The sequence below is a fragment of the Notamacropus eugenii genome, chromosome 2 (genome assembly GCF_028372415.1).
Source record: "Notamacropus eugenii isolate mMacEug1 chromosome 2, mMacEug1.pri_v2, whole genome shotgun sequence".
Taxonomy (NCBI): domain Eukaryota; kingdom Metazoa; phylum Chordata; class Mammalia; order Diprotodontia; family Macropodidae; genus Notamacropus; species Notamacropus eugenii.
The window spans coordinates 331,542,342-331,557,046 of NC_092873.1; the positions used below are offsets into that span (position 1 = coordinate 331,542,342).

At 37.0% G+C, this 14,705-nt stretch overlaps 1 protein-coding gene across 1 annotated transcript in view; it reads right to left on the reverse strand.

The window, feature by feature from the left end:
- Positions 1–14,705, reverse strand: part of WIPI1 (WD repeat domain, phosphoinositide interacting 1) — a 52,861-nt gene that overhangs the window by 13,103 nt on the left and 25,053 nt on the right. Inside the window, exon 4 of the mRNA XM_072645505.1 lies at positions 13,956–14,052. Within this exon, the coding sequence (XP_072501606.1) occupies positions 13,956–14,052 (97 nt within the window). The remainder of the gene's footprint in view (positions 1–13,955; positions 14,053–14,705) is intronic.

Sequence of the window (14,705 nt, forward strand, 5' to 3'; positions counted from 1 at the left end):
CTCAGAAGTGCACAGCTCAGGTAAATATAGAAGTAGGAAAAGTGGGGAGAGGGATTGCACCAGGAGAATAGCTGAAATCCAGGGGAAGTTCCCAGAGGCAGGGAGAAGAGGTGAGCCACAGTTAGCTACAAATGTACCTGAAGTCATCCCACACTCTGCACAAGGGCATTGCTAACCTGTGCCAACTCCAGTAATTGAGTTCCTGAACCCAGATCTTGATCCGAGCCTATCAGAACAGAAGAGAGAGACAGAAGCAGCTGTGACAAGGCCTGTGTACAGGGTGACAGGGCCTAGGTGAGCACTCCCCTCTAAGCACCGATAGTCATATTAGGAGACAGGGCCAATTTAATGTCTGCATACCAGCAACAGGAAGACCATGAAGAAGGCTTGAGCCCAACATGTCCTCCAAGAGCAGACTGAGCCTGTCAGGGCCACATCAGGGACTAGACCCAATTGAAAATCATGCAAAGTGAAAAGGCCTAAACCTACAAGGATGCACCAGGAAACTAAAACAAAATCTAAGAACTGAAACAGAGGGAGGGGCCAAATACCAGCCAAAAATCTTAATTGAAAAACTCAGACTGAAAATACAATTAAATAGGAGACATAGAACACAATGAAGAAATATTATGAGGTAAGAGGAGCCCAGGAGGTAAATTCAGAAGAAGAGAATAACCCTAGAACAGCCTGGCTACAAGTACTAAAACAGTAGCTGAAAGAAATAATCTAAGAGGGAAAAAATATTAGGAATGAAGTGAGAGTATGGAAGAAAAAAACTGAAAGCAGACTAAAATGATTAGACCACAAGGTAGAAAACCTTCCCCAAATGCTGAGAAACAGATTGGGGCAAACAGTACTACATGATTCCATAAGACAACAAGAAATATTGGAATAAAATTAAAAGGTTGAGAAATGAAAGAAAATAAGATATCTATTATTAAAAACAAATGACCTGGAAATCATGTCAAGGTGAGACAATATAAGATTCAGATTCCCTGAAAACCATGACCAGAGTAAAACCCTGGATACTGTATTTCAAGAAATCATAAAAGAGCCTTTCCCCTAAGATGGCACCGAAGCCAAAGAAGGAAGGTGTTGCTCTCTTCCGTGCCCCTCCCTGCAAGAGAGAAGCCAAGTCCAAGGACTTGAAGGTCAAGAGGGCTGTGTTGAAGGCTGTGCATAGCCACAAAAAGAAGATCTGAACACCCCTCACCTTCCAGCAACCCAAGATACTAAGACTTCAGCAGCAGCCCAAATACTCTTGAGAAAAGTGCCCCTCAGAGAAACAAGCTTGATCACTATGCCATCATTAAGTTTCCCTTGACCACTGAGTCTACGATGAAGAAGACTGAGGACAACAACACCCTAGGCTTCATTGTGGATGTCAAGGCTAAAATATCAGATCAAGCAGGAGGTAAATAAGCCGTATGACACTGATGTGGCCAAGGTCAACACAATGATCTAGCCTGATAGAGAGAAAAAGTCTCACGTCTGACTTACTCCAGACTATGGTGCTTTAGATGTTGCCAACAAAATTGGAATCATCTAAACTGTGTCCAGCTGTCCCACTCCACCTACAATAAAAAGTTTTCTGGAAAAAAAAGAAATCATTAAAGAAGACATCTCAAGATGTATTAGAACTAGAACATAAAATGAAAATAGAAAAAAAACTCCACCAATTACCTTCTGAAAGAAGCTCCAAACTAAAAATAGCCAGGAATGCCATAGATAAAATCTAGAACTTTTAAATCAAAGAAAAAATACTGTAAGTAGCCAGAAAAAAAGAGTTCAAGTATCAAGGAACTACAGTCAAGATCATACAGAACCTAAGCAGCAAATACAATGAAACATAAAGCCTTGGAATATTATATTCTAAAAGACAAAAGGTAGAGACTTAGAAGCAGGGAAAACTTACCTTGCAAGACAGTATAATCTTACAGGGGAAAAAAATGAACTTTCAGTCTTTCTAATCAAAAGATAAGAGTTGAATAGAATCTTTGAAATAAAAACAAAGGAAGCTAGAGAAATCTGGAAATATAAATATTTTTGATCAACTAGAAGGGGCAAAACAATGATAAAGTGCTTACATTTTAGTAGGGGGGAGAAGAGACAAGCATCCCAGTTGTAGATTTGTTGTGTTTTGTTCCTCTGGGGTCCTGTTCTGGACTTTCAGGATTTTAGAATGAAGCCTTCTCTACAGCTGGATCATCCTGTGACTTCTCTCAGCACCTTGGGTTTTCTTGCCTGGAAAAGGCTATGACCCCTACAACCTGCTCACCCTGGAATGTTCCTCTCCCCTTCCCCAACCCCACCCCTCATTGGTAAGTTTCTCCAGGAGCCTACATTTTGTGTGGAGAGTAAGGCCAGCCTGCCTTCGTTCTCCTCCCGATCCTGTGCCTTACTTTCTGGCTTTCAAAACCGTGCCTTCATGCTGGCTTTCATCTAGGGTTTGAGGATACCCATGGTAAGCAGGGGTGATCTATATGAAGATTCAGTTAAGGAGACTAAGAAGAAGTCAGATGTGTAGGAGGAGAATAAGGAGAAAACAGTGTCATACAATTCTAGAGAGAAGTGAGTGAATAAGAGTGTCAAAGACTGCAAAGAGGTCAAGAAATATGAGTACTGAGAAAAAAACCATTAGATTTGGTCATGAAAAGATCACTGATAACTCTGGAGAGAAATGTTTCAGTTAAATGATGAAGTCAGAAGCCAGACTACAGAGAGTCAAGAAGGGAGTAAGAGAAAAGGAAGTGGAAGCACTGATTATAGTTAGATATTATCAAAAGCAACTGACCTGGAAAACGGATGAATGAGAGATAATTTAAGAATCACACTAAAAACCCTGGGAACTATATTTCAAGAAATTATAAAAGAAAACATCTCAAATGTATGAGAACTTTCTCAGGCTAGGGAAGAAATGAGGAAGAAAAAGGAATTTGTTATTCTGCATAAGTGAAATGTTTAAAAGAGTACAAATATATAAAAAGAGATGGAGACAGGCATCTCATGATCTCATTCTTATCTGTCCAGATAATGGATATACAGAGAGTTTCATGTAGAAATACATTAAATTCAAAGAAAGGCAGCAACAGGACAAAGGAAGAGGGAGAGAAGAGCCAAAGAGAGAACAGTTACATGAAAAAAACCTTCAGTTTTGGAGGATGGATCATGAAGATTAAAATGACAGAAAAAGCATAAGAAATAGATATTAGGGTCTTTGGTGAATAAAGGCAGTGCAGAGGAGAAGCCGTGTTGAGATTTCTTCTCTTTCTCAATCCACCTCCCTCTTTATAAAAAAGGGTCCAGGAAGAAAAGAAGAAATATAAGAAGATATGATGTGGGAAAATAAAGAATCATTACAGTGAATGTAAATAAATGAATTCATCTATAAAACAAATGAGAATGGTAGAATGTATTAGAAAGTAGAATACTGTACTATATTGTGTATAACATTCAAGCCACAGAATATTTTGAGTTTCACTCATTGTTTCCAGCAGTTTATGACATTACATTCTTTTGTAGCCATGGATTTTCATGGTCCTTGTAATTAATTACTGGTACAATCCCCCCAAATCATCCTTTCTACATATATATTGCCAACAAAATCCAGCAGGAAGAGATAGAAAAAAATCCATCCAAAATAATTGCATAATGTATAAATTACCTGGGAGAACTCTTACCAAAACACACATGGGAAATAATAGGGATAAAACTATAAAATGCTCTTTACAGAAATATAGATGTAAATGATTGCGATGTATTAGTATAATAAAAAGGATACTATCTAAATTAATTTAGAAATTCAGACCCTTACCAGTCAACCACCAAAGGATAAAATTTCATAGAACTAAGACAAAGAATAATAAAATAGAATAGTTATTTTAATATTTTTATATTTCATAAGTCATTTAGAGGCACATAACATCAAAAATATCAAAGGAAATAATGAAAAAAGTTGGAAGGGGGCAAAGCAGCACCAGATCTCAAACTACATTATCACACAGTAATCATCAGAAATAATTTGATATTGGTTAAAAAATGAAAAACTTGATCAGTGGAACAGATTAGGTATATGAGATATAGAAATACTGTTCCAAACACCATCTGATACAAAATACTGTTGGATTCCCTATTCAACAAAGCAACTGGGAAAATTGGAAAGTAGTCTGGGAGAAATTAGGCTTATAACATCTCATACTAAATTCTATAATTCTTTAATAAGCTCCAATTAAAACAATTCTGGATTTCTAACTCATATTCACCAGATTAACAAAGATGACTAAAAAAGAACATAAAATGACACTAATATACTATTTCTAGTGTTGTGAATTGATCCAATCATCCAGGGTACTATATCCAAAAATTATTAAATTAAATTAAATTAAAATACATCGCATGTATTCCAAAGAATCCAAAGACAGAGGAAAAAAACATTTGTAGCAGTACTTTTTGTTGTAATGAAGAGCTAGAAACAAGGTGGATGAACATCAGCTGTGGAATGGCTGAACAAATTATGATATGTGACTGTAATGCAATATTATTACACTATCGCTATTGTTCAGTTGTTTCAGTCGTGTCTGACTCTTCATGATGCCATTTGGGGTTTTCTTGGCACAGATACTGGAGTGGTTTGCCATTTCCTTCTTCAGCTCAATTAGATCAAGAAACTAAGGTAAGCATGGTTAAGTGACTTGCCTAGGATCACACAGCTAGTGTTTGAGGCTGGACATCAAATAAAGCCAGGCCCCACACTCTTTCCACTATACCACCTAGATGTCCAATTACTGTACTGTAATAAATGCAAAATTAATGGATTCTGAGAATGGACGCAGAGTGAAATCAAAGAACCAGAGGAGTTTAGACAATAACACTGTAAAGAAAAAGCACCATGGTCAATGAAATGACCAAATATGACTCCAAAGACTAGCAATAAACTATCCCTCCCACTTCCTGATGAAGAAGTAGACTATAGGTATAAAATGAAAATAGTGTATTTTCAGCTATAACCAATATAACATAAATTTCTTTTTTTTTGAATATACTTCTTTGATACAAGGGAGGCCTTATATTTTGGAGAATAGGATGGGGGAGAGTTGGGATAGGGGAATAGTGATAGTGATGGGGGGAGAGAAAAAACATTTGGGTATTTAAAAATACCCAAAAAGACGGCATTAGAATGTTCAGAAGGGGACAATGATAAGAAAAGTAATACTGGTACTGCCATGCTAAATTTACATATGTTTTAAAGCTGTATTAATAGATTCACAATTTCATACACAATCCTCTTTTTCTGGACTCCTTTGAATATGGAAATGTTTGTGTTTGATGATGACTTTTAAAATTCACAAATCACAATTCACTTTTAAAATTCAAAATCACAATTTTTAAATGCACTCCATCCCCCAACATATATCTACTTTAGAGTTATGCTAAGATTCATCTGCAGGCACTTTAAAAATTAGTTAATACTTTAGCTGAGAGCAAGCTAAGAAAAAGCGCCTCAGTATAATAGCAATAGTAATACTAGTAATAACTTTAATCTACAATAATACAATAATCTACAGAACATTAAATATAAAAAAATAGTATCAAGATAGTAAATTGCCCCAAGACCATTTCTATCTGAATCCCCTTGAAAAAAGACAGGAAGAACAAGACAGCAAACAATAAGGGGCTCAGGCAGTGGATAATCAGCCTTGGAGTTATTCCAGTCGCATCACGGACATATACTGATTAGGTATCCTTAGGCAAATCACTTACTGCCCCAGGTAACTCTAAGAATAAAAATTGAAAATTTGCATTAGTGGGGGTGAGGCGGGTATTTCTTCACAGTGAATTTCCAATAACAATTAAATTGTAGGTCCAACCTAAAAACAAAACCTGACAACAATAATAAATCATTTGCATTTATATGTCACTTTAAGGGCCAAAGAACTTTTCTACAGCTCTGTGAGTTATCATTATCCCTTTTACACAGATGGGTTTTGGTAGTGTTAGAACCAGAACTCCTACCAACTTTTTCTGATTTTAAGACAGCATTCTTTATATTCCCATTGCTTAGAAATGAGGGGCCAAGACAAAACTCACTCATTTTACAATTCTGCCTGGTAATTAAGCAACCAAAATCACTAACACTTGTGCCAATCTCAATGAAGGCACTAGAAATACCAAAATGATAACCTGACTTTTAGACTAGGTCCCACACTAAACCAATTAGCTACTGAAACAATTTTAGATCACGTGAAACTGAAAAACACACCTTCTCTTTTTAGGTTTAGACTACCAGTGTTACTCTGCCAAATTTCACCAGGAATTGGGCTTCAATATGAGTTGTAAGTTGGTATTAGGTAAAGAAATGACAAAAATTTTCTTAAGTGTTAACTGTTACTTCTCTGATATTAACAATAATCCACTTGGCAGAATCAGGGCCAGAGTCTAGACTTCTTGGATTCCTAGGATTAATTTACACCGTATTTTTTCAGGCAGTATAACTAACTATTAAAGAATTCAATTTCTACCACCAATGTCTATCTATCACCAGCTAAGAAAAGGAAGAACTTTGGCTTCTGAGACATCTATAGACAGTGAATAGATGCTGGAACAAAACGACTACTGGCCTGATTTTGCATAACTACTGCTCTATATTTATTTCTATGTGGACTGAGTTATTTTGTCAATATTCCATGAAAGGTTGTGATTTCTGTCATGGTTGTAGAGTTGGTAAATCTTTCCAATGGTTTATGTCGCTAATTGCTTAGAGTAAGGACTGCTGGGCTATCAAGAAATTGAGTTTTCCTGTGACTAAACAGCTTAAAGGAAATCATATGCAATCTTTGACACAAAAGGAGAAGGTATGAATGACATCACAAAATTAAAGAAATTAACAGTTATATCAGAAATGGACTGAACTGGCAATTTCATAGCCACTATTTGCAAGTTGTTCACCAAACCCAAATAACATTAGAAATGGTCCCAATTATTTAATTGAATTTAGATGAATGCTCTTCAATCTGACATATGAACCCACTAGGAATTAGAACATAAAGATGAGGTTCTCTGAGCCAGTCTTCTTATAATTTCACTAGAAGATGTCAATAGATTCATGACTTCATCTGCGTGGCTAACTCCATCTTAAATTTGCTAACCCTTCACATTTTGAATAGATGTTTTTGTGATTTTTAAAATGTAATTAAATTTAACTTTTTCAATGAACACAAATCATCCTCCACTGGAAAAACAATACAAAACTCTTATAACTAATACGCAGGATAAGTTGAGCAAATTTCAGCACTGACCATTTCCAAAACTTAAGTGTTACCCTGTACCATCACATCTTTGTCAGAAGGTGGCTAGCCTGCTTCATCATTAGTCCTCAGGAACTAATTATTGTACTGATCACAGTTCTTAAGTCTTTCAAAATTCTTTTTTCTTTACAATGTTGATGTCCTTTCAAGAACTGTTCCAGTTCTGCTCATTTCTCTTTATATCAGTTCATGCTATACAGGATTTTTTGAAATAGTCTTTCTTTCACCATTTCTTATGGCATATAACACTAACATATGTATTTACTATAATTTGTTCAGTCATTCCCTAATTAATGGACACTCCCTTAGAGTCTATTTTTTAAAAAATCTTCTCATTAGTTTGTTTTACATTCTACTACACCCTCCTTGGTACTATCCTCCAGCTTAACTTCCACCCCCATCTTCACTTGTATTGCCTGGTGAGTCTGACATATCTGATATATCTATATATCAAATTCTGTGTGTATGTCCATTTTCAGATAAGAGTGAGGTTCATCTGATGCCTGCTCTCTCTCCACCCTTTCCTCCATATTTTTATATGTTCCTTCTCAAACACTCCAATTATGAGAAACAACAAGTCCCAGTCTCCCTCCCCCCTTTCCTTTCTAATTCCTTTCCACAAAAAGAATATCTTTTACCATATCTTTTCTTTCCTCTCTTAAAACTCTCAGAATAGAACCAAGCCACTCCCAAGTCTTCCTCCTCCTTTTTTTCCCCCAAAAGAGGAGTTGGGATAAGGGAGAATAATTAGGGTAACAGAAAGAAATTAAGGTTAATGAGTCATCTTCTCTTTTAAAAAAAATGCAATGAAGAAGACCATAAAAAAGTATAGGCATGAAGGACAGCTTTGAAAACTACAGGTAGAAATGATTTACTTAAAAAGCAAGCTGCTCAAAACATAGATCTGCAGTTTCATGCATAATCCTTGTTTTCTCTTCCACTATGCATATGGAATATGACTTTATTTGGTAAGCTTCAGTTCAGAATTTTTTTAAAGTCATTAAAATTCTGAAAAAACACTTATTTTTCCTCCCCCTATCAGAAAGTTAATAATATATCATCATATAGCTCCTTCTAATTGCACAAATAAATTTACCTTTCTTTAAACTCTTCAGTTTTCATTTCAAATTTCCTACTCAGCTCTGGTCTTTTCATCGCAAATGCTGTAAAGATCTCTATTCCAGTAGAGGAACAATATTTTTCCTTGCAGGATTATATTCAGTTTTGCAGGACAAGTTATTCTAGTTGTAAGACATTATCTTTTGCCTTTTAGAATACTGTATTTCAAGACTTCCTCTAATTTATAGTTGAAGCTGCCACATCTTTTGTGATCTTGACCATGGCTCCTTCATGCTTTAAATGCTTCTTTTGGTATACTTATAATAAATATAAATACATATATATGCATATAAAATATGTGTGTATATATATTATATATGAGTGTGCATTGTAATATTATTTAAATAATCAATCAATACTTTAATATGGGATTCTGACTATGACATTTTTCTTTCAAGAGGTTCTTTCTGGAAGTGATTGCAGATTTGTTTATCTTTGTCCTCTAGTTTAAATTTATCTGGTCAATTTTCATTTAGGATTTCCTGAAATATAGTAGTTCTCACTTTATATAAGTGGACCATTCTGCAGACCTCTACATAAAGTGATTTTTATGTAATGCAATTTGTCCAGATATGGGGAAGGAAGAGAGGTAAAAAGCAAGCCCCATGCCTGGGGAGAGAAGGGGCTGGCATACAGTTCAAGGACACATGGGGGCTGGGGAAAGAGAAGTAAGAGCAGGAGGTGGAACATATAGGCCCAGCCACACAGGGGCCAGACCAGAACCAAGAGGAAGAACACATAGGGGGGCAGATACATGAGGGTTGGTCTTGGACATAGGCAGATAGAGGGCACAGGATGAGTATTTCCCTCTATCCTGTCCTGCACTCCATTTATTCTATTTTCTCCTTTGACCTGTCACTACTCAAAAGTGTTTGCTTCTGATTACCCCTTCCCCCAATCTGCCATCCTTTCTATCATCCCCTCTCCCATCCCCTTCTCCTCTACTTTTCTGTAGGGTAAGATAGATTTCCGTATTCAACTGAGTGTGTATGTTATTCTCTCCTTAAGCCAAGTCCAATGAGAGTAAGATTTACTTATTCCCTGTCACCTCCCCCATCTTTCTCTTCCTTGTAAAAGCTCTTTCTTGCCTCTTTTATGTGAGATGACTTATTACATTCTACCTCTCCCTTTCTCTTTCTCCCAGTACATTCCACAACACTTAATTTTCTATTTTAGATATCATCCCTTCATATTCAGCTCACCCTGTGCGCCGCCCCCCCCATAATGTTCCCTCCAACTACCATAATACATAGAAAGGTCTCATGAGTAAGAAATATCGTCTTTCTATATAGGAATGTAAACAATTCAACTTTAATAAGTTCCTTATGATTTTTCTTTCTTGTTTATCTTTTCATGCTTCTCTTCATTCTTATATTTGAAAGTCAAATTTTCTATTCAGCTCTGGTCTTTTCATCAAGAATGCTTGGAAGTCCTCTATTTCGTTGAAATTCCATTTCCCCCCAAAGTATTATACTCAGTTTTGCTGGGTAGGTAATTCTTGGCTTTAATCCTACTTCCTTTGACCTCTGGAATATCATATTCCAAGCCTTTTGATTCCTTAATGTAGAAACTGCTAAATCTTGTGTTATCCTGATTGTGTTTCTACAATATCTGAATTGTTTCTTTCTGGCTGCTTGCAATATTTTCTCCTTGACCTAGGAACTCTGAAATTTGGTTACAATATTCCTAGGAGTTTTCCTTTGGGATCTCTTTCAGGAGGTGATTGGTGGATTCTTTCCACTTCTATTTTACCCTATAGTTCTAGAATATCAGAGCAATTTTCCTTGATAATTTCTTGAAAGACACTGTCTAGGCTCTTTTTTTAATCATGGTTTTCAGGCAGTCTAATAATTTTTAAATTATGTCTTCTGGATCTATTTTCCAGGTCAGTTGTTTTCCCAATGAGATATTTCACACTGTCTTCTCTTTTTCATCCTTTTGGTTTTGCTTTATAATTTCTTGATTTCTCAAAAAGTCATTAGCTTTCATTTGCTCCATTCTAATTTTGAAGAAATTGTTTTCTTTAGTGAGCTTTTGGACTTCCTTTTCCATTTGGCCAATTCCATCTGGCCAATTTTTAAGGCATTCTTCTCCTCACTGGTTTTTTGGACCTCTTTTGCCATATGGGTTAGTCTATTTTTAAGGGTTTTTTTCTTCGGCATTTTTCTAGGTCTCCTTTAGCAAGCTGTTGACTCATTTTTCATGATTTTCTTGCATCATTCTCATTTCTCTTTCCAATTTTACCTCTAACTTCTCTTGTTTTTTCAAAATCCTTTTTTGGGGGATCTTTCATGGCTTGAAACCAATTCATATTTTTCTTGGAGGCTTTGAATGTAGGAGCTTTGACTTGTCTTTTGGTTGTATGTTTTGATGTTCCTTGTCACCAAGAAAGTAAGAGTCAATAGTCTGATTGTTTTCCCCGTTGTTTGCACATTTTCCCACCCAATTACTTTTGAAGTTCTGTTAGTTGGAGGATGCATTGCCCCAAGTTTTAGGGGTTTTGTGCTGCTATTTTCCGAGATATTTCTAGGTACCTATAAATTTTCATTTCTTTTAAGGTGGTATGATCAAAGGAGTGGTGTTTACTCCTCTTTTGGCCTATGCTCTGGTCTGGGAGCAACCACAAGCAGTCTTTTCTGCCTTAAAATTGTGAGGAGGATTCCCTTTCCACTACCACCACAAGCTCTGACATGCCAGCACTCCTCCTAGTCCCAGGACAGCCACTTAGGACTGTGACCCAGATCCAAGCAAGGGCAAAGAGAATCCTGTCTCAGAGCCAGCAAAGAGATCCCCACAATTCTCCTCTGATCAGCCACTTGATTCCTCTACTGTCTGTAGGCTGAGAGCTCCAGAAGAAACTGCTGCTGTGGCAGAGGCTGCCACTGCGCTGGGGCTGGACCACACTCTTCTTTCAACCATGTGAGAGACCTTTCCTACTGACCTTTGAATTTGTCTTTGGCATTCATGGGTTGAGAGGTCTGGAAACCACTGCAGCTGCCAGTGACTCAGTCCCCTAAGGCCTGCTCTAACCCTGTCTGTGCTGGTGCAGCCCATGCTGAACACTGTATTTGTCACCCAGCCTGGTGCTATAGACCTTTCCAAATTGTCCTGAGCTGGAAATTTGTTTCAGTCTGTTATTTTATGGCTTCTGCTGCTCCAGAATTTTTTTAGTCATTTTTACAGGTATTTTGAGGAGTTTGGGGGAGAGATCAAGCAAGTCTCTACTTTTACTTTGTCATCTTGGCTCTATCCCGCCTTTACTAACTATTTATGATGGGGTTCTTTTTTGTAACCAGAATTTGGTGGAAGGGAACTAAGCTGGAGATAGCTGCTAAAAGTAACCCTTTCCTTGAGAGCAATCAGAAAAATTGCCTTTTATTCTGAATCCCTCATATTCCCAGACTACAAATATTTTAGATGTAGAAGAAAGATAAAATTTTAGCCTAATACCCCTCTTAGAGACCGAAGAGAGGAGACCCTGCGATGAATTAGTTCAACTTTATACTATCCTTTATACTAGAGTCCTATAGTCCCTTGTATTATCACTAATCCCACCTAGCTAATCTCCAACATTTCCTTGTACCCCTCATCCCCTGCTTTCACTCCTATTTATGTGCTATTGAGTGGAGCTAGAGAAAGTCATGAAACCATGCTGACTGGGTCCACTACAAATTTATTGTTACACCATCACAACTTGATTCACTGAAATAATACAATTCTTTTGAACCTTCCTGATTTGCTATCTTACTCATCAGAGAGGCTGCTCCAAACCTCTTCATCACTCTTCAAACCTTCCTTGGCATCCTCTCTTCTACACTCTCTCAGCTAAGAATCTTGCTAATTACTTCACTGAAACGACTGAGGCCATCTGCCAAAAAGTCTCTCTTCTTTCTTCCTCCTCATCTCAAATCCCCTAGAGAGCTTCCCCCACTATCTCCTTCACCTCTGTCTCACATGAAAAAGTGGCCCTTCTCTTTATTAAGGCAAATCCTTCCATGTGCACCCTTAATCCAAATCAATTCCATCTTCACTAGCACATTTCTCCTCCTCTACCTTCCCCATTTTCTCAATAACTGTCACTCCCCTTCACTGTACACAAATATGTATGTGTCTCCATTATCCTTTAAAAAAAAACAAACCCTCACTGGATCTTTTCTACTCATTCTCTTATCCCTCATATACAATCTTTTGCTAAATATCCAATCTGTTGCCAAGTCCTGTCAATTTTATCTTTATAACCTCTATCAAATACACTTCCCTCTGTCCTCTGATACTACCACCACCCTGGTAGAGACTCTCATCTCTTTATGTCTAGATTATTGCAATAGTTTGCTAGTTGGTTTACCTGCTGCAAGTCTCTCCTGACTCCTGAAACAAGTCTTTCCCTCCATTCAGCTGCCAAAGTGACTTTCCTAAAGCGCAGGTTCAATCTTGCTGGTATTCAAATTCCTTCACAATCGCCACAGTGTTCCAGTCTTCTCACGTGTTAGACTTCCATACATCTTTGATCCCGTGAATTTACCCTCATTGCTATTTTTTGAACAAGACACAATCTCCCAACTCTAGGCATCTTCCCTGGTTGTCCCTCATGAACAGAATTCTCTCCTTCCATCTCTGCCTCCTGGCTTCCTTCCTGGCTAAAATCCCATCTTTCTCAATCCTCTTAATTCTACTGGCTTCCCCTTTGCTGATTATTTCCAATTTATCCTGAATATAGCTTGTCTGTTTGTATTGTTTGCATGCAGTCTCCCTCAATAAGCTGAGCTTCTCAAGGGTAGGGTCTGCCTTTCCAAAGAAAGGCAACAGTATTTTCAGTGCTTAGCACAGTGTCTGGTACCTAGTTGGTGCTTAATAGATATTTGTTGAGTGATTTACACTATATTAAGGGTGTCTGAAAAGTTTCAGCAGAGTCTTAAGCTTTGATATAACTTATATACATACAGCTTTGTATGTACAATTTTTTACATGTTGCTGCCTCCATTACTGAAACTTCATTTTAGTTCACTGCTGGAATGGAGAGATTCCCTAGAAATGAACTGAATTCTTTAAGATTCTATTATCTTTTTCTCTCTCCTTGGTATACAAAATAGACCAGTCTCAAGCCTGTTTACTCTCATGACAACTTTTGTATTTTTAGAGAATCTTTCTTAAAAAACTAACAACTTAACAAGCTTCCCATATTGTGAGATGCTGCCAACATTAACTTCATAAAATCAAAAAATAAATCACCCCAAAAGGGCTATCCATCTTTCTCAAAGTGAGTGTCAATGAGGTTAGAATGGTACCTACATCGTCCTCACACATGATTTTATAGCCTTATGTAATTTTTATTCAACATCATTAAAACAAAGCTTCAAGGTGCCAAAAAAAACCCAATCCCCCCCAAAACGAACCAGTTGCTTAAGGCTTTTCAAGTATGAAAAAACTCAAGAAGTTTCTGTTTGTGCATAAATCTAATATGTAGGAGAAAAAACATCCATACACGAATTAAGTCCTTGGAGCATTTAATTTTTTGCAGGATTTTTTTCTTACCTGTTGGATTTACAGGTATATCCAGGATAGTCTTCAATAGCTTCATATCTTTAATGTTGTGAATATAAATGGATTCCTCCAGGCACACCAGCAGCCTCTGCAACCACACAGACATGCATAGCTACTGAACCAAATTCCTTAAAAAGCACAGAGCAGACTAAATGAAGTTACTCAGGAATAAATGTAAAGTCCTATAGTTGTTTTAAAAAGTTAAAGTGCACAATTGATGATTGTGCTAGATGACAGACTATTTATCTAAAACAAAACAAAAGACCCCAAAGATTGGGTTCTTTGAGTGGACTCAATCATTTAAAAAACTAATGGGGTCTCTGGCGGCATTAATAGCATTACAGTGGCCAAAATATGGGAAGTGACTCTGCTTTTGTCAGAACACATCTGGTATATTGTGTTTACTTTTAAGTACTACACTTTTAGAATAATCCCAAAAAGCTAGAGTGGAACAGAAGAGTGACTAGACTGGTGATGGAATTAAAAATCAAGCCATAGGAAAGCTGATCCAAGGAACTGGGGGTATTTTAATCTGGAGAAGAGAAGAGAAGAAACGGGGCTGTCTTTAAACATGTGAATACCTATAACGGGAAGAGGAATTAAAATTGTTTTACTTTTATCCTAGAGGCAAAATAAAACTAATGGGTCAAAGTTGCAAGAAGTAAAAATTTATAATTAAAGCTGTCTGAGCTGAATGAGTCTAGGAGGTAAAGTTTTATAGGACTTTGAGCTGGAGAGGAC